The 26,817-nt window shown below is 42.9% G+C and overlaps 1 protein-coding gene across 3 annotated transcripts in view; it reads right to left on the bottom strand.

Annotated features, from left to right (window-relative positions):
* milt (trafficking kinesin-binding protein milt) overlaps nucleotides 1-26,817 on the bottom strand; it is a 142,975-nt gene that overhangs the window by 72,127 nt on the left and 44,031 nt on the right. For 2 of the 3 annotated variants that reach the window (XM_075695024.1, XM_075695026.1), the window contains 6 exons: nucleotides 18,641-18,797; nucleotides 14,515-14,539; nucleotides 9,353-9,454; nucleotides 8,474-8,578; nucleotides 5,710-6,001; nucleotides 506-584 (listed from right to left, as the gene is read on the bottom strand). In XM_075695024.1, the coding sequence (XP_075551139.1) occupies nucleotides 506-584; nucleotides 5,710-6,001; nucleotides 8,474-8,578; nucleotides 9,353-9,454; nucleotides 14,515-14,539; nucleotides 18,641-18,797 (760 nt within the window). Of the gene's footprint in view, nucleotides 1-505; nucleotides 585-5,709; nucleotides 6,002-8,473; nucleotides 8,579-9,352; nucleotides 9,455-14,514; nucleotides 14,540-18,640; nucleotides 18,798-26,817 lie in introns of those variants that run through there. The other variant, XM_075695027.1, reaches the window with a different exon arrangement.

A 26,817-nucleotide genomic window follows, 5' to 3' on the forward strand; every position in this document is an offset into this window, starting at 1 on the left:
GTAAATAAGGTGCCTCAAGAGGTCCACATTTCAAGCACTGCACTTGAAAACACGGACATAAGAGAACTGTTACAAGCATACCGTATGAAAATGCCCTTCGTCAACAAGGTCCCTCTGCCTAATTTGTGTTACCCTTCTGATGAAATACTGATATTTCTTCTTATTCAGCTGTGAAAGAAAGGAAACATTCAAGCTAGAGTACTATACTTTTTTTTTTTTACATGTAGACAATAGACAATAGGGATTTTAGATTTTGTGCACCAAAAGTTCGGGGTTGAAAACTACAATGCTTACAAACGAATGCAAAAAGGTATCCAGAATAATGCAAAGAGGGCACAAAAGAACACAAGCAGGGCATGGTGCTTTGGGTGTGCAAAGGTTCCTTTGGGTACCCAGAGCCACTCGGGTGCACAAAATCAAAAACTCCCAAACGGACGGTACTTAACAGCAGTGCAAAGTAGGATGGCACGAGTGTGTAAGCACAAGATAAGTGATGCAGTCTCACCTCAGCCTTCAGCTTGCAATTCTCCTCCTCCAGTTCGTGAATCTTGCGAGTCAATGTGCTCACAGGAAAATCGTCATCGCTGCAAGACAAACAGAAAAGCTCTTTGTGGTGACAAGTGACACTGCAAGCGCTCTGTGGGTTCCTAAAGAGCTGGTGGGGCTCTTACAGCGAAGTGCTTTCTTTGTCGAGTGAGCCTGCGTGATATTTCCGTGGCACTTAACCTCCTTGCCAATTCCTGCTTGCTGCAATGGGATACTGCATCATGACCTGATCTCACCAAGGAATAAGAAGGAGAGGAGAACCATGTGTCGTCCTGTGTCGCCCTCTTTCTGTTTTATTCCACTTGTTGTCTTTCTACTGCACCTTGCAGATTTGTATAGAACTGATTGGTTGCAGAAGTTAAGAACCATGCAACAAGCGAAGGAAAAAAATATGAATATCAAAACTTAATTATGCTACATTCATTTATTAAAGAATTCAAAAAGTTCATTCAATCTTGTCCTACATAGCTTTAGTAAATGTACTACATATTGTAACGTGTGGGGTGTAACGCGACTCTCACGCGTCCCCTGATATGTTGTTTTCCTGCATAGCTCCCGTTTCCTGTAATGCGGCTTCGCCGCGTGGCTTTACAGCGGCGGTCAGTATGCTTACAGGTAGTATGAGAGATGGCGCGAGTGTTGCTCTGCTAACGCCACCTAACGGCGGGGTTACTTGGGTGCAAAAAGGAGAAGGCTCTTCCTCTTTTGCTCGGGGTCGGCAAGCGGCGCGAACCTTCTGTGCGCACGGCAATCTATGCTTCTGCGAGACCGTCTCGCGAAGCCTACCCTGGAATGGACGAACATGATTGTTCTAACGTGCCACCGTTCGTGTGATCATACGCGCGAATGACCAGGCGTTGGCGCCTATGCATGGGGCAAACATATTCGCTCATTATCCGGTCACGGTGAGTCGGACTTCCGCGATATGTCACACGACCATCGGCATGTTTTGTGGATAGCAACTCGGCTTGAAGGCATTAGTCTATGAAAGGTGCAATAAATTTATTTATTTATTTATTTATTTATTTATTTATTTATTTAATGATACTGTCAACCCTCTTGCGAGGGTCCTTACAGGGAGGGTTATGAAAAAATATAAAAGAAAGGAGCATGTGGAATAATTACAAACACAGAATAAATCGGAATCAAGCGGCACACTCACACAGATAGTCATCCAGAGTTTTTTTTAATTGAGACAGATCAGTATGTTCCACAACATACATAGGTAACTTCTTCCACATTTCAATTACGTTTGGGAAGAAGGAGTACCTGAATGCATCAGTGTGAGCGGTATAAGCTTGGATAGATCGATTATGGTTAGTTCTGGAGCTCTGTTTGCCAGCTGCCAGTATGTATGTTTCCTTCCTAATATTTATTTGGCCTTGGAGTATTTGGAATAATAATTGCAATCGATTTTTTTGTCTATGCGTTTCTAGCAGGTCCAGTTTAGAGAAACTGGAGCATTTCTGTGATTGAATTAGCCCTTTGATATCGGGAGCATATAAAGCGCACCGTGTGCCTCTGAATTTTCTCTAGTTGTTTCTTCAAATAACTTTGGTGAGGGCTCCATACATCTGACGCATACTCAAGAAGTGGCCTTACAAAAAAGTTTTGTAAGCGGTGAGTCTTACGTCGCATGTAGCACCCTCCAATTTTTTTACAGGAATAATAACCTCCCGTATGGCTTTGAACAAAGATTATACGTATGCTCCATGATAAGTTTTCTGCTATCGTTATTACCAGCTATTTAAACTGACTAGTATTTATCAAACCCTTGTCACCGATGTATATGAAAACAAAAGATGGCCCCCTTTTTTTTTTTGTGGTAATATGTGTATATGTTGATTTAGAATAATTTATTGCCATACTCCATTTGTTGCACCATCCGCTTAACGCCTTTCGATAGTTATTAAGTTTAAGTTGGTCTGCTGTGTTTCATACTGTAGAATAAAATAAACAGTCATCCACGAACAGTTTAAGATGTACATCGGGTTCCATCGCAGCAGAAATGTCATTAATACACACCAGAAATAAAAGCAGTCCTAGGACAGATCCCTGCGGGACACCTGAGAGCACTGACAGTGAACCAGAGACATGAGCAGCCATTCTGACCACTTGGTTGCGATTCATTAAGTATGCTTTAATCCAATTTATTATAGTGGCATTAAGGCCGGTTGTTTCCAGTTTGTAAATCAGCTTTTTGTGTGGCACCTTGTCGAAAGCCTTGGCAAAATCTATGGCAATTACGTCAATCTGCTCCCTGGCATCAATCGCCATTGTGAAATCATGAATTGTCTCTACGAGTTATGTGGTAGTGGAAAGGCCTGTTCTGAATCCATGGTGGTATAAGTAAAGAATTATTTTTTAAATGGCGAATGATATGCTTAGCTATTATGTGTTCCAAAAGTTTACAAGAAATGGATGTAAGAGATATAGGCTGAGAATTATTCACTATTGTTTGATTGCCGCCTTTAAACACCGGAATAACTATTGCACTGCACCAATCTTGGGGTACAGAATGAGTTTGCAATGATTTTCTAAATATAAGCGTCAAGTAACGCGACGCCCATTCAGCATATCTTTGCAGAAACTGGGTCAGTATGTCATTTGGTCCGTACGCTTTTTTTGCATCTAAATTCAATAGCTGCTGAAATACGCCCGCCTGTGGAATTATATGTTATCCATTTGGCTAGGCAGTGTGCTTTCCTAACTAACATCGACGTCATCATCGGTCGCGGTGAATATGGATGGTGAAATGCCCTTGTGATTGTTTGCACTACTGTGTTGTCATTCCTTTGTCCCAAGAGCATGGGTGAGAGAACCCCACAAACGGCAACGAAGAATGCCGCAAGTGAAAGAAGAAGAGAAGGGCAATAAGAAGGATAGAGTAGCAGTGGATCAGGGGAATAGTTCGTTTTTGGAGCGGCTGAGATTTGGGTGTGTCGTGTCCCACTTGGAACTCGTTCAAGGCGCCAGACTCTCATTACAATATTGTATGCATTTCCATTGTCATTGTTAAATACTATTGTTTATTATACACAATTTATGAATTATATGTGGTATTGTTAAAACATGCCAATTTAATAAAATAAATACAGTAATCAGACATTGTGAGCTACTGTTATTAGTTAAAAAACTTCCTAGGGCAGGCTAAAAACAGGCACCTCCAATGGTAGACAACGTGCGGTACATGAATTCACCATACCCCAAGCTCTGCCGAGACATACTGCGACTAAGGAGGTCACTATTAGTGTCAGCATAGGAGTCCTGCAAGGGCACGCTGACTGGTCAAGTTCGAATTACCTTGCAAAGATCAATTTCAGGATACTAGAATAACGAAAGTTTAGGCCCACATAAATCCTTAAGCACCAGCCAGGACCTTGAGTCTGGATCGAATTACCCAGAGTCGAATTAACAGAAGTTTACTGTAGCAACAAAATTTGTTTCCGATTCTGATAGGTGTAACAAAAAGAGACAGGAAGACAGCGGAGTGTGTTAGAGAATAAATAGGCATAGCCGATATTCCAGTTGACAAAGAAATTAAGTTGGGTGGGCCGTGTAATGCGTAAGGCAGGTAACCGGTATACCATTAAAGTTACAGAATGGGTGCCAAGCGAGGGAAGTGAAGCAAAGAATGGCAGAAAATTAGGCGTATGATGAAATTAAGTAATTCGCAGGCATAAGATATAATCGGCTAGCACAACACAGAGGTAACTGGAGATCGCTAGGAAACGTATTCATGCTGCAGTGGACATAAAAAGGCTAATGACGATGATGTGCCTAAAAGTATGCTGCTTTTACGGCAAGAGTGGACAATCAACTTGCTCACCAATATCTTCTCAGAATGTGTGCATTCTTTATTCTTTACTTATCATACATAGTGATTATTTAGGCAGCATTGAATGCACTAGAACATAGGAGGGCTTTGTGATTCACTACTTAAGCAGCTCCATAATTCAAGTGCAATTAGGAAAAAAAACTCAAGATCGTCTAATAGAGCATGAGAAGCTTGATGTGGAGTAGGTGAGCACTTGTAACAAAAAAACTTGCTGTTTGGTGAATTGGTAAGGTTGACAATAACAAGTGGTAGATCAGCGCCTTGTCAGGTATATTTCATCAAGTACAGTAGAAGCTTGTTGATATGAGCCTGTTCCTTATGGTTTCCCAGCACCAATGTTCATGATCAAGAAAACAAAAAATGGCCCAATACAGTTACGATTGGTTCTTTTAGCAATTAATACAATAGTGAAGAACTCAATGTTTGGGCACCAAAATTCCGTAGATGAGATGCTACATTTTTCTGCTGCTCCATCCCATGTGAACAACAAAAGGGTGCGAGGCCTGCATAATTGAGGGCAGTAAGTGCCTGCCACGGCTACTTCCTTGTAGTACTCACCTGCCCATGTCACGTGAAAATGCCAGGCTGCATTCAGTTGCCTTTTCGGGTACCAGCAAATAATTCGGATCGTCACACAACACATACATACATGTTTTAAATATCATATTTTGAGTGTCTCACCAAAATGTATTAAATTTAACCTTAAGATTGCCAGACAGGTTATACATGAATTTGGACTTTAGGTGTGGCTTCACGCCAGTGTGACTTTCACCTCAAGGTGCGGTTTCACGGTGTCACGACATGCGCTGCTGTGAAACCACCCTTAGGGCACAGTTTCCCACCATCAGTGCCACCGAATAGGTGTGAAACAAACACTGCTGCTGGGCGAAGATACAATGTGGACAATGCGTGCATCGGCGAATTGAGACTGTTTTTACAATCATTTGGGGATTGTATAGTTATTTCCACATGTTATATGGACGGAAATATCTTTCTTTTTCTCGGGGTGTTGTAATTGGGGTGTGGCTTATATGCAGAATAATGTGCACTATATTTATTCGTTTTGAATACTTCTACAATTCTGAATACTCAAATTCAAGCCGAAGCGAACATCGAATAGCACATTATTCAATTGAATATTCGCACAAGCTTACATTCTACTATATCAGTGCATCTTAGAAGTCATGTTACTTGGTTACTGAAGTCAAGTGGATTTCAGCTTAAACATAATTCAAAAATCCGAGCAAACCAGTTCATGTTGGTCTTCAGACACTGCAAAGCAACTCAGATGGGAGGGCAGGGAACGAAGAGGATGAACTACTCACTCGGTGGGAGAGGGCAGGGCAGCATCGGCCTCCTCCTGCGCCGTGTACACCTGCAGGAGGGAGGCCTTGAGGGCGAGCTCATGCCGCAGCTGCGTAAGCGACTCCTGGGCCTGCATCAGCTCCGCCTCAAGGGCGTCCGTGCGGCAAGCCAGTTCCCGCTTCTCGCGCAGCAGGCCTTGCCCAATGTGGGCCGCCAGCTCCAGGTCACGCTCCTTCTCCTCCAACAGCCGCGTCAGGGCCTCCGGATCGCTATACGTTCGCGTCATTTGGCTCACCCGCTCTCCAGACACCACTGCACGCGTGCGTGGGGACATGTTACCCAGCTTGCTTCATGGCCTGACAGAGTTGTAACAAGCTATGCAACACGATGAACAATGCAGATGATGGGACAAGAGATACAAAGGGCTGCGGTGCTGGGCCCACGTATTCTGTCCTGCCATCTGTGCCACTGCATTAAGTTGTGCTCAAGCTAAAAACAGACCATAGGGAGCCTGACAAAGAAAACAACGACCAAGGAGAACTAACCTATGGGAACAGGTTACTATGGTCGTCCTAGGACCGCTTCTTTCTTTAATTTACATTAACAATCTACCAACGCATGTATTGGGTTTGAAATCATATGTTTGAATATGATTGTGTAATCTACCACACGGTTACCAACACATTTGACCCACACATCGATCTAGAATGACTTTAACAAAGTACAAGGTGGTGCAACCGCTGGCTAATGAACTTAAATCCCAACAATTATAAACTTGTCTCCTCTAGCTGCTGTAACACCCTCAGATTTAGCTATTCAATCACTAATGTTCCGATACAATCAGTCCAATCATTCAAATACCTCAGTGTCACTAAGTCTTGTTATCTTTCCTAGTGCTTGCCACTACTAACACCACTTCAGTGGGTAATAAATCACTGGGATTTCTTAAGCTATGCCTATGTCATACTCCACAAGATGTAAAAGCTTTGAAGTTTGAAGTTTATTCTGGCCGACAAATCATTTGTAAGATCGAAACTTGAGTATGCAACTCCCTTCTCGAGCCTGTATCCAACTTATATCATAATTGCACTCATGTAAGTACAAAATGGTGCTACTAGGTTTATCCCTTTTTCGTATTCATACAATATCAGCATTTCATCATTGAAAGCGGAATCTGGTTTGTCAACGATTGCTTTCCATCGAAAGTTGCCACCCTCTCTTTCTTGAGTTCATTTTTCTACAGCTCCCTTAATCATCTCCTGTACATAATGCCCCCTTCACACAAATCTCATCACACTAGTCAGCCGCTTCAAGTTGCCTGTGCATGTGCCCAGACCACCACTTGTCAAGCCTCATTTTTTTTTAAAGAGACGAACCGCCTTCCACACACCACCACAGCCATCACAAGCCTATCTACCTTTGCTGAAGCTATTGTCACCCATATTTTAAAATGAACACCTGTTTCTAATATTCGTTTTATTATCCACCACTTACGTAATACCCCCTGCAATGGGTTTACCGTATTTACTCGCATAATGATGTAATTTTTTTTTTCAGAAAAATTGACGCAAAATCAGGGGTGCGATCATTACGCGAGTTAAATTTCCCGCGAAAAAAAAAATTTTTTTTTCGTCCCGTATTTGCTGCGGGACACCAAAACAAAAATGGCGGCCGGCGGAGCAAGCCGAATGCGCGGAACGCTATTTTTTTTTTTTTTCTCGCAAGCACATTACGTGCATTGAAACAGTTACTTCCGTATCAGTAATGAATAATATCATTAATATCGGCAAGTTTGTGGCAATAATGTAGCCATGTCCACTTTGAGGGGACAGAAACAGAGGGGCGCGCTTAAGCTGCCAATGACATAGAAACACATGGCTGGCATGCTGCAGAAACTGCGGCATCTGTCTTCACTACTATCCTAATATGGCACGTTTCCGCTAAGGGTGGGTGAATATCTTAGCTGTGTTACAAGCATCGGCGTATGAATAGGGTACACTTTTAACATATCTGTAAACGTGGCTACTATCGTTGCCGCTCGCGATTTGTTGCGTGCCCACGAGTGCAGATGAGAAGAAACGAAAGGCACCTTTTTTTGTTGTTGACCACAACCATTATAAAGCCTACACATAATAAAGGAAAGTTTGGTTGCAGCTTTTTTTTTTGGTCATGGAAGTGCGGAAAGTGATGAAAGTAATTGAATGAGGCATCTACTTAAGAATGTGGTGCGTGCAGCCCGCTTAGTTTGTCTTGAAGAGTAGTTCGCGTAGCATTCCACAGATGCTAAGCGCAATCATTATTCGCTAGACTTGGCACATGACATATCGCTGCGGCAAGTTCGGGGTGCGACCATTACACGGGAAATTTAAAAAATCGAATTTTGACGACAAAACTAAGAGGTGCGATCATTACGCGAGTGCGATCATTATGCGAGTAAACACAGTATATAAGCAAATGAAGTAAAAGTGAAATTGAAATTTGCATTGAACACATTACAACATCAATTTTGCTTTTGCCAACATGTGTACTTGCCTAATGGGACAGGTCTGACATGTTCGTTGCATCAGAGACAACAGCTGACCATGCTTCCCTCCCCCCCCCCCCCACATTAAGACTTGCACTACTGTTCCCATTGCTGCTGACACTGTAATTCACACTGCGGCTCGCTCCGGCTCACACTGTCACTCACACCATGATTCACAATCTGGAGTCTGCAAAACTAGCCTGCCAGTCACTTGGAATTTTATCCCATTTTGAGCAGCTGTTGTCATTGCCTGCACTTACCAAAGTAGTTCAGCGTCTCTTGGATAAGTTCAGGTGGCAAGTCCAGATTCTCCGGGCTCGGAAGGCACGGTGATGGAATAATGGACCAATCTTCCTTGTCGTAACCTGTTCCATGAAACAGCAAAAACAGTAGCCTTCAAATTCCCTGTAGTTGTGCTCAGTGAAACATTGACGATGTGAGCCAATAAAACTCCTGCAGTCGGTATCTCCGACTTGCCTATCTCTGTCCTGCCTTTGCCATTCACATCAACACAAAAAAAGGCAGCACAAATATAGTGCATTCAGCTTCCAATAGAGCAAACATATTTTAGACTTCCAGACACCTGCAGGTACTTTCCCCTCTCTCATCTTTGCCTTTTTGTTCCTGTGTATCCCACATGCAAGCATGTGCAAAAGCTTATAATAATAATAATAATAATAATAATAATAATAATAATAATAATAATAATAATGATGATGATGATGATGATGATGATGATGATGATGATGATGATGATGACAATTTTCTCTAGAGAAACTGGCATGTGTGGTTATAAACCACACATGCCAATGTGTGTGCCATGAAAGAAAGCAGACCAAACATAAGCCAGCAGTATTGCTTTAGAACAACAATTAGCATAATGATCACCCTGCACACATCTATGGGTGGGGCCAGGTACTGCCTAGCTTCAATGTACAGCACAATATATACGTCCGTGCAACAACTACCAGTAGCCCCCTATTTTCACGGTAAAGCAGTACTTTTCAACCAGTTTTATAAAACTATACAGATGACAAAGCAGGAACATTTAGCTAATTTATTGTTCAAAACAAAAATGCAGAGAGCAAAACATGCTCGACACGCTCTATATTCTATAAGTTGAGGAGAACAGCACTTGCCTCCAAACTCTGTGAGGGTGTCTGCTCGCAGGCGGTACCGAGGCAGCTGTTCTTCGATGAGGCTCACCAGCTCCACCTCGGCACCATTACTGCAACTCAGATCTGCATGGCAATGGTGAAACCATTAAGAGCACGCTCACGACGACTGTGAAGACACGTCACCTCACATCCTCTGAGGCAGAAGTTAGGACCACGTCAGTGCATTCTACATAGGTTTTAGAAGAGGCCTTCTGCCTCTAGTTTGTTTGTGGCAAATACATGCAGCCTCTGGTTCAATTTGCTGGACTTCAAACAAATGCAAAGCAATAGTGCAAAAGAAAGCAGGCACACACACGCAGCCGCAGTGTCCCCACGGTCACACTGCCCATGCCCTTCATAATCAATGCCAGCACGTTAATACATGGCCTCGTACAAACACTTCCGTGCAACAGAGTTCACTGTGTATAGAGCGGCCACACTGTAAGTATGAATTTAAGCCGATTTATTTTTAAAATATTTATTTAAATTGCAGAGCATAAAATACACTGGCCAAGTGTTTGGTGGCAACATTGGCAAACAATTGGATCACAGCCACCATACACACGCAACACTGTCCCTTTCTGGGCAGCCTGGTACTTTTCAGTACATGAACATTTTTACAAATCTGTGCATTATACATAGCTTACAAGGAAAGATTAACCAATAAACACAATAGTGCCCCATATGATTATTACGGATGAGATATTGACGGGATGAGCAATAATAATGCACCCAATTGTGATGCCTCTCAAATGCTTCGTATAATTATAACCTCCAATGAAGTTGAAAAATCTATCGAACGTCTGCCATTCTACTCAAGTCCTGGTCCCGAGGGTATAAGCATAAAATTACTGAAACTTACTAAGCATTACTTGGCACTTACACTTGCACTTATTTTCCAACAATTGTTAGATACAACTCAAATCCCTGATGAATGGAAACTTGCTCATGTGGTGCCAATATTTAAAACTGGTGATAATAAAGAAATGACAAATTATCGTCCAAAATCCTTCACGTATATCACTTGCAAGCTGTTAAAACACATTTTGTCATCTGAAATTATGGAATATTTGGTCGGCAGCAAAATTCTGTTTTCAAACCAACATGGCTTTCAACGGGGACGCTCTTGTGAGGCAGCCTCTCGAGCTAACTACTGAATTCACACAAACCTGCATGAACTAACACAAACTTATGCAGACTTCCTTGACTTTGAAAAAACCTTCGACAGGGTGGGCCATAAACGTTTGATATATAAAATCAGTCTTTTTCAAGAAGAAAATAAAGTCATTGATTGGGTTCAAGATTATTTATGTGATAGGCATCAAGCGGTGCTGGTTGAAAGCGTTGTGTCCAGCTTCGAGCAAGTCACATCTGGTGTACCCTAGGGCTCAGCATTGGAGCCAACATTGTTATTAGCATTTATTAACAATAATCACATTGGTATAAACTCAAACATTGGTCTATTTGCTGACTATTGCATTATTTATCGTGCTGCTACTGACCATAGCGATTGCAAAGCATTAGATAATAACTTATGGAAATAAGTGGTGCCATGGTTGGTAGACGAATATTCACATTAAGAAAACAAAATTAATGCAGTTCACTACTTGTAACAACTTTGTGTCGCACACTTATACAATAAATTATGATAATTGAACCAGTTGAGTCATTTAAATATTTAGGTGTTCATTTAACTTCTAATCTGACTTGGAACACACATATTGACTGGCTGTTGGGAAAATCAAACTGGACCCTTGGCTTCCTCCGATGAACACTTTGCCAAGCTGATGACACAAAACTTCTTGCCTACAATGCAATAGTTTAATCCAAACTTGAATACTGTTCCATTATTTGGAACTCTCATCAAGCAAACCTCATGAAGAGGATTGAGTCACTACAAAACAAAGCTGATAGGTTCATCGTGTCGGATTACACTCCCTATTCAACTGTATCTGAAATCAAAGACAGCCTCGACCTTGCAACACTAGAAAGAAGGAAGGCGTGTCGTTTAATTCTTTCACAACGTATATCACAACCCTACACTTTACAGTACCTCAATAATAATGACACCAGCTGCAACGCTTCCACACATCGACCACTCTTTTAAAGTTTGTCAACCATTTGCCCGCAGTGACCTACTTCATTTTTCATTTCTGCATTTGGCAATCTAGTGTGGAACCAGTTGCCGAGATCAGTAGCTAAGAAGAAAATAATGATAAATTTTCAGAAGCACTAAATCAATTCTTATTGCTTACCAAACGCCATTGACATAACCACAAAAATGTTCGGTAGTTTTGACACCTGCAAATGGCATGTCTTCTTCTAACTTTCATTACGGTGTTCTTCAGCTCTTTTTACGATGTATCAAATTATCTTATGCTTCCATATCTGCATGTCCAAATTGCTGTATTGTTTTCTGTAAATAATCTGTCTTTTTCTTTTTCGTATTCCCACCTTTGTGGATGAATTGTAGGTATACTTCTTTACAGAAGAGTGCTTATGCAAGTGTTACTAGCACCACTATATTCTTTGCTGTGTGCATGTAACTCTTAGTGCTCATTGTACTAAAAATATCTCCCCCCTTTCCTTAGTAATGCCCGATCGGCCTTTAGGGTAAATAAAATTTATGGAAGAAATGGAACAGATAACGTAGCAACAACAATACAGGAAGCATATACACATAATGAAGGGTGAATGTTCAAAGCACTGTTACTGTTCTTCCAAAAAGAGCAGTTCAGCAGAAAATTATTTATGGACACATTGAAGCGAGTAACTCAGATGCTTTATGCATATAGGCCATGCTGACCGGTTCACCTCAAGATGAAATTGACTTCTGCAACATATGGCCGGAATGCATTGTCTTCCAAGATTTCCTCAGAGAAAACATACAAACACTCCCACATTTCTCATTCCTCCAAATCTTTACAAGGCTCAAAAAAAAAAGAAAGAAAACTTGTTGTGCTGTTACAGACAACCCTGGCGGGACCACAAGATTTGGTTGACTTATCCAAAATGTTGAATTGACAAACAGCACCAAATTAACAAATTCAAATCTTTATTGCTTAAAGCTGTCTTTCATGTTTTTTTTTGCTTCTTGCTCTCAATGCGCAACCCCTATCAGCATGTGGAGAAGTGAGCCAACATGTTTAAAAGCTACCTCGGCATTGGAAAAGTTATCAGAGTTACAAGAAAACTAAAGTAAAAGTAGCATAAAACAGCTTCACGCCTAGAGGAGCAATGGAGCTGTATGCCAAATTTCTTGTGTTTTCAAGCTTTTAGTAACTACTGCATGCGATTGGCAGCACCAGTGGGGGTTGGCGGGGGTCAAATTAGCCGAAACAACATGCTTTTGTGTTCAAATTAAACGACCTTTCATTCTATAGCAATGTACAGTTTCCCACCTGGACTTCCTAGTGCATTCGAAGTATGTGAAAAGTTGAATAAAAGAGTCGACTGGTCATCATCATCGTCATCAGCCTATTTTACGTCCACTGCAGGATGAAGGCCTCCCCCTGCGATCTCCAATTACCCCTATTCTGCGCCAACCGATTCCAACTAGCACCCGCAAATTTCTTAATTTCGTCGTACCGCCTATTGTTCTACCTTCCTCTACTGTGCTTCCCTTCTCTTGGTGCCCATTCTGTAGCCCTGAAGGTCTAACGGTTATCTAACCTGCGCATTACATGACGTACGCAGCGGCATTTTTTTTTCTCTTGATGTCAATTAGGATATCGGCTATAACCGTCTGCTCTCTGATCCAAACCCCTCTTTCTGTTTCTTATGGTTATGCCTAGCATTCTTCATTCCATCACTCTTTGTGCGGTCCTCAACTTGCTCTAAAGCTTCTTTGTCAGTCTCCAAGTCTCTGCCCCATATGTCAGCACAGGTAAAATGCACTGATTATACACCTTCCTTTTCAATGATAATGGTAAGCTTCCAGTCAGGAGCTAACAATGCCTGCCGTATGTGATCCAACCCATTTTTATTTTTCTATGAATTTCTTTCTCATGATCAGGGTTCCCCGTGATTAATTGACCTAGGCATATGTGCATATGTATATATGTATATGACTTTATATGTGTGTTTACACACAAATTTTAAGAAAGAGTCATTTCTGAAGATGACAACTGAATATCCATTTTAAACATTTCAACTTTTTTTTATTATGACTTAATCCGCTGAACACATCACGCTCAGTCAAACTTCGAAATAAAGTTACAGGTGCTCAGGTGTCCATTGCCTTGCATGCTTGCGTGCCAAAGTCAAGCGAATAGCTGGTTTCCGTGCCTTCGACTCAGAAGCAAAGCATTACTTGGCAGCCCCCACACCAGTGCGTTCTGTTCCTTGCACAAATTTCCTTCTGGGTGATAGGAACATGTACTATTGCAAAATATGAAAATATGCACTGAGACTGTCCCAATGACCATGTGCATTTTTTCAAGCAAATTATCATTTACAATACTGAGTTTTGAGTGATGATTTACAATCACGATATACTGACAGCTCTTGTCAGAAAAAATACCACCATTCTGAAATAGTGAACTGCCATTACAATTTAACATATAATGACCCAATATGTTTTCCACCAGAGGTGAATGATTCAGACAACCCAAAAGTGAGCTGCCATGAACAACAACACTGCCGACTGAAGGCGCATGATTTGTCTTTGGCAGTATGTCAGTACAAACTGATATGACGAATACAGACAGTTTGCAAGTTATGGGGCTGAGGTGTTCATACTTTCTAATAAGGATGCAAAAAACAAGCGCAGAAAGAAATCGCTTTTGGTAAATGAGCTGTAACAAAAGAATAATGAGTACTGAAAACAAGACATTCGTTCATATCATTATCTCAAAGAGGGCTCTCTTGGCTCAAAATATCAAAGCCACTGACATCTTAAATAAGGAAGTGATGCATACAAGTGGCACATTCTATGCATGCATTCACCGTGCAACAAGCCTTTTCCTATGCTGAAGCCATGTCAGATCACAAGTGGATGCAAAAAAAAAATATATAACATCTAATAATAATGGCTCGAACAAAAGGGTGTCTGCCCTGCACTCTACTATGGCATGCAAACCAACATCTGCAAGGCCATCGCAAAGATAAAATGCTGGCAGCTCAGGCATCAGGAGGGTACTCACATTGGTGGCATGACGTTGCATGCATCTAAAAAGAAGAATTGAGCACAAGCTAGATGGACTGAAAATGGTACTAATACATACAGAACTCAGTGAAGATAATCTCAGTTGCAGAGTTACAACTATTCTCTGAGTGGAGCTAAAACAAGAATGAAAGTGTTAACTTGCCACTACTGCCTCACAGGGGCAAGAAAATACTAAACTGCACAAGAGAATGATAGACAAATTACTGTTTTGAAGCTCCGTATGAATTTTTGGGGGGGCAGAAAAGGACGGCCTATTGATGGAGATTGTCTAAGCCAACTGCGATTCTTTAGACCTCATGTCCAGATCCATGATTTCTTACTGGTATTTTATGAGAAAACGAGAGTTTTTCATGCAGAAAAAGTCAACAAGAGTTGCCAAGCTTGAGTTTGCACTCACTGAAATCTTTTATTGATTCTTATTGATACCTAACCAGCCTCTCTCATAAGCTGCCACAATCTGACACCATGGGGATCTGTTACCAGTAATTTCAAGGTGTCAAGTAATTTTAAGGTACCACCATCAAGCAGGTAGACAGGAATAAACTGCTCTTCTGGCTAAACTGCTGGTTTGTTGACACTCAAATTTTCCTTAAAGGTAGCAATTTCTGGTGAATTTTGTTTGTAAATATGATTTGGTGGTAGGTACTTGCCTATTTCTTCCAGAATTTATTCAAAGTATGCATCGTCTACAGCAACATGCCCGCCCCACCCCCCAAAAAAATAAAAAGCACGGGTTTTCTTGCCAATTGAATGATGGTTCCACCTGCTGCTGTTCAGGCGAAGCAAATGCAATGCCATGTTTTGCACAACAATGGCAGATGGAGCCACCATTACCTTCACTAAGACAATGGGTAGTATCCACACATGATGTCCCAGACATCACCAATGGCTTTTCGCATGTTTACATACCAGGCAGCAGAAACAAAAATGATTGCGGAACTAGAGCACAAGACCAAGCCCTAGAACACATGCAACTGAAGCTACAGGGAATACATTCTTCTAAGATACACAATTTCTCGTTCATATGGAACATGTGAACCTTAATTAAATTACAACCACAGAATCTGCTTTTCCAATCGTGCAAGGTTGCAAAGAAGGTTCCTAGATCTAAGCAAATTACTTGTCGGCAGTTTAGTAGAAGTACTACAAGTCACACTGCCAACAACTACACTGAACAATGTGCAACAGGACATTATTTGAGGCTTTCTTTTTGATCTGACAGCCACCTAGAGTAAGTTCTGTGCCACACTGGTACGAGAATAAACTGCAGCACAAACCACACAAATGAAAAAAGAGAGCAGCATCAGTACAGTGGAACAACCACGGGAGAGAATTACAACAAAAGCGCGAAAACAGCAAATAAAGAACCGATGGCATCAGCTATATCCATGGCTGTCTCTGCTCCACTGACTTCTAGAAATGTGACGACGACAGCAGCATGCTTTAGGTTTTGGTTTCAGTTTTATTACCAAGGTAGCATAGGCAGCATCAGCAGAAGAGAGCTTTCATTCTTATGCTTAACCTGGCGCAGGCCTGGCGCAATCTTCTGCTAAAGTGCCCTTTAGGAGCAAGACGACGCAAAGCACCGCTCTTGGTGCAATGTGTAATTGGTGCAGCTGTTCCACCCCTGCAGTTGTCGAGACACACAATTTTGTTTTCCTTGAACACGAAAGATGGTTGCCTGATGCATGCCCCTTTTGTCTTCTGGATGTGGTACGCTTAAATGATAGATTGGCTAACATTGTCTTTATGTTGTGCACGTCACCCAAAGGATAGCCCCCATTTTCTTTAAATATTAAATCTCTGCCATTTGTGGTTGTCTCAGGAAAGCGGGCAAACCTTTTAAGCATTTCATATAGTGCCTCTAAACGGGCCAAAAAAGAGGGTTTAGAAATTTTCATTTAATCACTCACTAACACATGAAGAGGTCTATGCTGGATGCATGAAAGAAGATGAAGTGGGCCAGGGGAAAAAGTAAGGGCGAAGAAGTTAGATTAAATGGCAGATGTAACCCATTTCCCTGAGATTATGTCTTTTTCTACAGCCATTCTATTTAGAAACACTACATTTTGGTGCAGCTGACGGGACTTTTTTGGGCTGAAGTCCTTATTTTTGCCATTTCGGGCACAGTGCCCACACTTCTTGCAGATCGTGAGCTAGGCTTCCCAGGATACCTCGAACTCACCTAAGTCAAGAAAACTGTCAAAGATCAGGAGATCTACAAGTGACGCATGACAATAAACAGATAAAAGACACAACACCGGGATACCGGACATACTACCTGGAGACTATGTCCTACTAAGGAAAGAAGCTTTACCTTCAAGTTCTAAATTTTATGGACCATTTCAATTGGCTAAAACTGCATCCCAGCATGGAATATTGAAGAACATCTGGTACACCAGAGCCTCAGGTCAAACAGAGTGCGATTCTATTGGCAACATATTCTAGTATAATAAAACCGTACCCACTTAAACAGTAGTTTTGTTTTAAAAGTAGTAAAGTCAAATCCCCTACTTGGCAGCCAGTGAACATAATGCGTTTTGTATCAGCATAAACCATACCAGCTTATTGCGTACATATCAGTTAACACGTAGTGTTTCCACTTTTCGTCGCGCAATCACGGCGGTGTGTCGTCCCATAGAGCTACTATACTGACTATGCGCCGTCCCCATCGGGTGCGGCCCTACAGAACAAGCCTCAGAGATCAGAATGGCCTCCAAGTGCCCTGTTCTCTATGTACCCAGTGCGTTTGTGTGTGAAGCCACACCAACATCATTCCGGCGCCATGCCGGAATGATGTTGATGTTAAATGATGTCACTGTACTTGCAACAGGAGGTGTAATCAAAAGTAGTCTGGAAGAGTGAAGCGGTCTGGTGCTGGATGCATTAAAGAAGCTGAACTCGACTAGGGGAAGAAATGAGGATGAAGAAGTTCGATTAAATGGTGTATGACACTAGTCTCCCTGAGATTATGTCTTTTTCTACAGCTGTTCTAGTTAGGAACGCTACAACATGCACACTAAAATATTTGAATGCACATTGCTCCTAACATTCCCCATACTTCTTCAAAATGTGTGTGCTCTTGTTTTTCAAGAAATTATGAAAGCTAGTGTATAAAATTTTTGAGTGTTTGTAACTGCATTTACAGTGTCGCTGCAAAAAAAAAAAAAAAGAACTTTTGCTAGCAAGTCTCATTGGCCTTATGGCACTACTTTGATAAAGCAAGTTGCTTCACAAATTCCTTTACCTGTGTAGCATTGCTGTGCAGTGTTAAAATTCAAAGGAAAAATTTATGCTACACACAGACATGTAACATATGATGAGCAGCCATCCTGCCTATGTGTACAAATGTTGGAAATTATGCAGCAAATTCTTTAACTAAAGGGGTGCACAGTATTGCGCGCATTTATAGAGAGAACCAGCCACACAGTGCCTACTTTGTACCATCAGGGTCACAAGGTGCTGTCGGTGCTCAAGCGACCAGGCTTCTAGTGCAGTACACTCAAATGCTGTGCACTCGCTCAGTCATGCCAAATTTGTGCACGTGACTGGCGTATAACTCTCACCAGAGGCTTACACAGCCCTGCCAATGGTGAACCGCTGACAGGTTGTGCATACACTCACGTCATCAGGCCCTTAGCGTCATCATCACCATGACCAGCCCACCTTCAAGTCTACATGACGTAGGCCTCTCCCAGTAATCTAGAACTAGCACTGTTGCATGGCACTTGACACCTATATTATGCCAGAAGAATCTCATCACACCACCAAAACCTCTGCTGCCCCAATTGCACTTCCCACGCCCATTCTGTCGCTCTAATAAACCACTGGTTATCTGCTCCATGCAATAAATGACCTGCTTGACTGAGCCTTTTTCTCCTGAACTCAACCACAATATCAGCTACCCATGACTGCTCTCCAGTTGTCCTCTTGTTCCTCAATGTTACGAATGTCGTTTTCCCTGCCACCGCACATAGGATGGTTTTTAAGGTTTCATCAAGTTTTTGCATTGTCATCAAGGCCCCATGGGACAGTGCCATCAGAATCAACGGTGCTTATCCCCCCACATCACACAAAGTCACCACCTTCCCTCTGCCACCCACCTGTAAGGGTGTGCGCGTTTCGGGTGCTGCCGCCGGCGCACGACGGCAGCGTGTCCGCCGGCTCCAGCTTGGGGCGGTGGTGGGGGACCACCGGCGGGGGCGGCCCTCAGTGTGGCTCCTCCAACAATGGCCCCATCGGCAGGGTGCCTCCTCCACCCTGCAAAAAGCAGTGCCTCCGTAGGTCAGAACATTGGCAGAGGACAAAGACAGCTCTTCATTCCTGCTCACTCTTCCTTTTGCACAAATACTACACATGAGAGCAAGAGAAGATGACCACTTGGTGGTAAAAGGGTAACAATGACCACTAGAAAGACTGATTGATAGGGTTTATTACTGGACTAAGAAGAAGTTATGAGCTAGACATCGGATGTCCCTCCCGGAACATCACGGTTCTTTATAACATCACAACTAGTAACATCATGCTCGAAGCCTCGGAAGCACAAATAACGCTTATTGTGAATTTGCTTTTCACCAAGAAAAGGAGATTCTAAACATTACTTTAAGAGGAAAATCCACAAGGACCAGTATCCAAATTTAATATTAGAACACAGCCGAGAGGAAGAGAAAGTCCTCATTGTTACAGTGGGGGCCGCTCAACTGCAAAGACAGACATACAAGACCAGCTGCGAAAAAGAACAAGAGGAACCGAAGGGCTCGATAATTTCTTGCAGAACCACATAAAGCCAATAGACCAAGCAGCCAATGAAAACAAAGGGGAAGTTAAATGTGGCCTTAATTTAAATGTAGAATCAACAAGATAGAAGGAAATGGAAGTAAATGATAAACATTCTGGCAGAACCCATCTCACGATGAAAGTTGATGTTAATGCAATTAGCATTAGGGCAATGCAGAAGAATACCGTATGCAAAGTGGCAATCTCACTGCGAACTGCAATGCCAAATGATAACCCGACACAGTATGTCTTGTAATCGCTGCACTCCATTTGAAACTCTGTAGTATCCCTTTTATCCTGGCTGTAACTTTGTTGCAATGGGTCTCCATCATGTGGCTGGGCTTGACGTGAAGGTTTCTCTTGCAAAAGGGATGCCATTACTTTAATACATTTAAGGCTACATAATCCTTGTGTCACCTTGGCACAGCAACTTTGGAGGATTGGCCAACAACAGACACAAATGTCTATGACATGCACAGTGCTGAAGTCTGTTTCGGGCAGGTACCCAATGACCTATGCATGTTCAGGAAGGTATGTACTCTCCCGTCAGTGGGGTGCATACCTAGTGGCCCAAGCTAGTAGACAACTTTGGTCACAGGTATGTGAAAAATCTTAGATGCAGACAAACTGCAAAATGGGTGAAGTTCCCCAAGAACATTAATTGCATTAATAGAACAGGTCATTATACAAGGGCAAATCAGAAAGTCTTTGCACCTTTCTTTTTAAACCAAATTACGGCTGTAAATGCCAAGTCAACATATCCATTCCCAGAAATGGACCTTTCTTGGGCCGACCTGGCCTTATCTACAGGTAGCTCCGCGGCACGGCGCTGCTGTCAGTTGTTGAAAATGGTGGTTGTGCTTCACAGGCCTATGGCGTATGGGCAACAAAGTGTGATTCGCTTTCTATGAAGCAAGGAACAAACGCCCATCGAAATTCACAGGGAAATGCAGCCTACGTATGGGGAAAGATGTCTTGCTTTGAGAAGTGCAAGGTGGTGGTGTTGTGAATTCACGAAAGGCCGTGAAGACTTGCATGACAATAAGGGTTTGGGGAGGCCGCATGCATCGCTGACTGACGATGACTGATGACACATTTAGTGTTGCGATGCGACAAATGTATGAACCGGTGTGGGGACTATGTGGAAAAATAATGTAAAGTACATAGAACACTATGTATACTTCTAATTACCTGTATGTGTATGAAAACGAGCCCTTCTGGACATATTTAATCACGTCTGGAGCACAGGAGAGATGCCAGAAGCGTGGAAGACAGCATGGTGGTGCCAGTGCTCAAGTCCGGAAAGGATCCTGCAAACCTCACCTCATATCGGCCAGTATCGCTAACATCATGTGTATCAAAGTTGATGGAGAGACTAATATATATGAGGTTAACATGGTATCTTGAGCAAGGAAATAGACTGCCATCATGTATGACCGGATTTCGTCCACGGTTGAGTGCCCAGGACAGTGTCTTGGATCTACTAAGCCATATAGAGCACCATCGCGTAGACGGCCTCTCCATACTCGCCATCTTTATGGACGTTGCCAAGGCATACGACTGTGTGCTTCATACAGGCATCATCAACGAACTCCGAGCCATGGGTGTCTCGGGAAATGCTCTTCGATTCTTCCATGAATTTCTCAGTGATCGATGTGTCCAAGTTAAGCTCGGAAGTATAACGGGTGACAAGCGACGAATTTCCCTCGGCGTCCCACAAGGAAGTGTCCTATCTCCCTTGCTTTTTAACGTTGCCATGGCCAGCCTTCCAGATGCCCTGAAAGTAGGTCGAACGGCAGTTAAAGTGTCCATCTGCGCAGATGGCATCTGCATTTGGATCTTGAGGTACCAACACAAATGTTTGGCCCAGATAGCCCAGGCCGCAATCTCCACTATCGATCGCCACTTATCGACGCTTGGCCTATCAGCAGAAAAATCTGCCTTTATGCTTTTCCCGGAAGCGAGACGCAAGTCAACACGTCTGACGCTGAATATCAGAGGGCATTCAATTCTTCGTGTAACTCATGTTCGATTCCTGGGCGTCACCATCGACAACAAGCTACTATGGCGTGGTGCGGTCCAGATCTCCAGATCAGTGCAAAGAATCAATGCACTTCGTTGATTGGCAGGTGTACGTTGGGGAACAATCCTATATCCATGCTTAAACTGAACGCTGCACTGATAACAAGCCGCATTCTCTATCAGCCCCCTCTGATATCACCGTCATCGAGTCAATTCGAGCGCTTGGAGGCAGTGCACAGAAAGGGACTTCGCTTGGTGATGGGAGTTCCAACGGCGGCTTCAAACAAGAAAGTCACTAATAAGGCAGAGTCTCTTCCACTCCGCCTCTTGGCATCTCGGGCCTTGCTGACGCAGCTATTAAGGCTGGGCGAGTCACGCTCAGGCACAGCGCTTCTCCGGCGGCTAATAGCAAGAACTTGCTCACATTTCCATGCGGCGCTGAACACCATCCGATTTTTAGGATTGGAATGGCCTAAAAAAAGTTGCCTTGACCCGCCACGGTCTTTCCCGGACGTTACCTGCAGCCTCAATGTACCCCACCTACCGAAGAAACACACCATTTCAATTGCCGAAGCCAAGTTTATTGTGCTGGACCACTTGAGCATTGTGTTTAAAAGCCATCTACAAGTGTACACAGACGGTTTGGTGTGCGCACAAACAGATAGCTGTGCAGCGGCATTCTGCATACCATCCCTTGACTGGATCACGTAGTTTGACTGGCCGACTGGATCACGTAGTTTCCTCTACAACAGTAGAAAGCGCCGCAATCACCGTGGCTTTGCAGAAACTACGGGCCTTTTCTGCACGACATGTCGTGGTGCTGACGGATTCCAAGTCAGCATTACAGAGATTACATGGGGGCCTACCTCTAGAGAAATTTACAAGGCAGTCTCTGGCACTGATTGACGACCTAACGAGCAAAGGATTTAACATAAGGTTTCAGTGGATTCCATCACACGTAGGAAGCGATGGAAACGAGGAAGCTGACGCCCTTGCACGCCTAGCGCTGACATGTGTCCCAAAAGGGAAAGCTCCAAAAGCTTTTCAAAACCCTAAGGGTGCAATCCGCCTTCACTTTAGAGAGATGCACAAGAATCCACACAAATCCTGTGTGACTCATGGATGTACACATGAACAAACGACGCTTTTATACCGCATCAGGACCGACTCCGCGTACACCCCAGCTTGGTTATTCAAGACTGGGCTTCGCACTTCCCCACTCTGTGTTTTCTGTGGTGACATTGGCGACATCGAACATTTCATTTGTCTATGCCCGCAGTTTGACATAGAAAGAAAAGCGATGGCCGGCAACCTACAAAAAAGCGGTCTCATGCACAGGACCTTTGAAGACGTTGTTTTCCCCGGAGGACCTGCGGCATTCAGGAAGAGAGCGCAACGACTGCTGATAGCCTTCCTGCGAGACACGGGGCTCATCGACACCTGGTGACACACCCCTGATCTCAACTCTAAGGAGGATCAGGCGGAACAATTGTCGGCTATGTATGCCAGGCTAACCCCGCCTGCTTCAACACCACCACCACCACCCCCACCACCACCTGTATGTGCCTTATTTTGGCTAATAAAGAATAGGGGAAAAGACTGATTTGCCCTTGCATGTCGCCTTTCTGGATATGAACCACATGTAGGACTGTCTAAACATGGAGAATCTGTGGGGCATGCACGCAGATGAAGATCTCAAGGAAGACACTACAGAGTTATTAAAGGAAATACAGTGGAATATTACAGCTTAGGCAACATGAGAAGGGTACTTAACATGAAACTAATAAATACTGTAGCCAATATTATGGGACAGTGTCGTAATTCTTCGCTGTCACCTTTTTATCTTTTGTATGCATGCATAATATACAGAAAAAGGAGGCTAGCTCCTTAGAGGCAAATAATTTTCACCAATTTTTGTTAAAGAAGTAGCTGTGGTGATGGATATGTGTCATATGGGTTTAACATGTAGGTGGATAAGGGTTTAATAATCTAGGTGGATGAAGATTCAATAATGTTTTAACCATTGTTCTTAAAATCCAAGGCTTTGGCAGACTAATTATTTAAACATTTATCGTTGGATGGCTACTACGACATTCTACAGCAACATAACAGACCACTAAATCACTTGGTTACGTCAGACGTACCCTTGTGCTGCGCCCCTCATCCACAAAAAAACTAGCTTATGAAACTTTCATTCGAAATAAACTTGATTACGCCGCAGCGATTTGGCGCACCAAGCTTACGTAATTAACATATTAGAATCAATACAAAATCGTGCTGCTAGATTCATCACTTCCAGGTACACCAGCGAAGGAAGTGTCAGTGCAATTAAATCATCCCAAGGACTCGAACTATTGGTGTTCCATCAGAAAATTGCAAAGCTGTGCCTTTTCCACAGACTATATTATAACTTCCCTCAACTTCATGAAAAGCTTCTAATCCCACCAACCCGTACATCTCGTCATCTTTTTAACTCTTGCAGCATCCAGTGCTTGCATGGTTCAACATCTTCTTTTATTAAATAAGTTTTGCCTAGTGCCATTGTAGAGTGGAACAATTCACCAGATAGAGTTGTCAATGAATGTAACCCCAATATCTTCAAACAGCTGCTTATTGATCAGCTCAAACCCTAACCTTATAATGACTTTACTGTGTTTTCGTTATTTTGCGATGGCCATTTCACATTGTAACTCTTCTGCTGATCTTATCTTCTGCAAGCCCCCCTCCCCCCCCCCCCCCCTTATGTAATACCTCGACAGAGGTCCTTAAGGGAAAATAAGTGGTGGTGGTGGGCAACGAGTACTGTAACTATCTCACTCTCCATTGGACGCATGAACAGTACCTTGGCCGTGGCAGCAGCCCTTGTTTGAGCAAAGGAAAAGATGCCAGGCAAGGCACACAGAGAGAAATGTTTTGCGGGGACACTAAACAGAAGAACAAGTTTATCTGGATCAGTAAATTAGTTTTAAATACCAAAGAAAGCCACTCATACCAGGAGAAGTTTTGTAGGCCAGAAATGGTGCAAAAATAAAGAGGGTGGTCACCTCTTCTTTACATTCCCCACACTAGGAAACTGTGATGTCATAGATTTTAAAGCACGCACAGGCTTGGTTAACTTTATCATCAGTAAAGGTGGACTACATTTTATTTTAAAAGTACCAGAGACTGAATTTAGTGAGTCAGTCAACATGTGCACATAACAGGCACACAACACACAACACACAGCAGGCACACAACACAAGGCTTTATGTGGATTGCCACTTCATCTAGGGAAGCTTGCTAACTCCAAAGAAATGTGTCAACTTGAGTGCTCCCAACCGAGTTGCAGAGTGGCAACTCCAGAATTGGACTGAATCCAGAATCATTCCACATTTTTAATTATCGTATACACTTGAAGACAGATTGAACGTGAATGTAGGTCAGCTCCTATATATTGACCCTGCCAAGAAATTTGAAAAAAAATATTATAATTCGAATTTATGTCCAACCCGTCCTTCTAGAACGAAAAAGAAATCACTTTCAACATGACACACATTTTTTTATTGTAAACTCAGCTATTAGACCTTACTAGTCAATGACATAAGGTGCATCCTCGTCAGAACTGCTGAGAAGGCATCCTGTCGGATGCTTCATAGGCATCCTTGGCACCCCAAATAATGTCGTCCTCGGTGCCGGTCAGTGCGTTGAATATGCAGCACTTCTTAAAGCAAGCCTAGATAAAGCTCGCATCAGACATAACATACCCACTAATAGTGCAGGACTGGTTATAATGTGGTCTTTTCTGACTTCTGTTTATCTTCCCATAGGACTCGATGTATATGCATATCTCTCAAAGTGAAGCCGTGAGAGACGAAATACCAGTTATAATGCGGCTTCCGGGAAATCCTACAGACAAGGCGAGGGGGACAGCATGCTTTTCAATGAGGTGTGCCAGCTGAGACGACAGCAACGAGGGCAATGTGGAGGAGGAGATGAGCAGCAAGCAAATAAACAAGAAACGAAAAAAAAAAAAAAGCAATGCACCGACAGCACGCTAGCTCAGCTGGCGCACGGGTGCTGGCAACGGTCTGCATCGAACGCATGCGCACCATTGCTTTTTGGCTTTTCAGTTTGTGCGAAGAAATAAATAGTCACTAACTGATATTTTCAGATGCAGACAGGGCCTCAAAAACGCCTAAATTATTGGGCAGGCCAGAAAAACGAATTTCAATGGCAAAATAAATTTGTTGTTTCTTTTACAACTTAAGCACCTAACAAAAAAAAATTGGTTGAGGCTGCAAGAGCATTTCGCATTCCCTTATCACAATCAATGCCATTGTAAAATGCAGATATCACACGTTCAACCAAGACTCTGCGCCACTGTCAGTTTAAACAGTGTTCCTCAATTTCATCAGTTAGGAACGTTGTCCACACATGAGGTTTTGCCATTTCTACTAGAATGCACACATAAAAACTTTAACTATACACGCTTGTGGTACTTGTCGGCTGCGAAGCCCGCTTCATGCATGCTGCCGTCAGTGCAGACTGTGCGCGTGATCTCATGCCAGATCTGTGCCTTCGTCTATGGGCAGGAACATACATCAAGGGCGAGCTTCCCAAAACAGCATGCAGCCCGACAACCTCGCTGGCTAGGCCTAACCAGTGCAATTTTATTGGGAGCTGGCAGTCAAAGTTGCTGTTTAGTGTACTCAACAAATGCATTGCAACAGTATGGCACTTGGAAAGCGGAGGAACTACTTCGAGAATGAAAGTGAGGATACATCCTGGTTGTATGCTTCGATTCCTGGATACATGTGGCTACTTGGTCTACATGTTTTGCACTTGTACTGCCTTAGAAATATGTTGCTTTAATTATAGTGCGGTACCGCTTATCATGCAGAAGAGTGGCCTTTCGTCGTGGGCAAATCGTGCCACCAGTGTGAGTGCCAAAAACATCCAAGGGTCTGTCACATCGAGCCTTACTCATAGCCGTTCAAGTAGCACTAAACAATCATAGAAAAAGGCATTTCATTTAGTAATATTAAGGGAATGGAATGAATTTGCTCAGCCACTCCAGAAGTGGAAATGGTCCAAGTGTCAGCATTCCGAGAAGTTAAAAGGAGTGGAATTATGAGAACCTCAAATCTCCAGAATGGAATGGGAATGGAATGGAGTGCCCCAGTTTACAACTCTGCTTCCAACCTGCCTCTTCAAAACAGGTTATTTGTGCAGGAGATGCTCATTGCTGCTCTCATCAATGACAAAGAGTGAAACCCGCATCTACATCATTTCTGCTCTCGTCTGAACCAGAACTGGCAAAAAAACACTGCTGAACTTTAGTGATGTTCCAGCACTCTGCAGTGCCAGCACTGGTTCAATGCATCAGCCAGCATGCAGATATGCAAGTAATAAAATAAGGGAGTGGCCCAAGAGGGTGGCACTAAGCTGGTCACTGTGTGCTTCATGTGTTTTCTATATATTTAAATGTTTAAGTATATAAATA

The sequence above is a fragment of the Dermacentor variabilis genome, chromosome 6 (assembly GCF_050947875.1).
Source record: "Dermacentor variabilis isolate Ectoservices chromosome 6, ASM5094787v1, whole genome shotgun sequence".
Taxonomy (NCBI): domain Eukaryota; kingdom Metazoa; phylum Arthropoda; class Arachnida; order Ixodida; family Ixodidae; genus Dermacentor; species Dermacentor variabilis.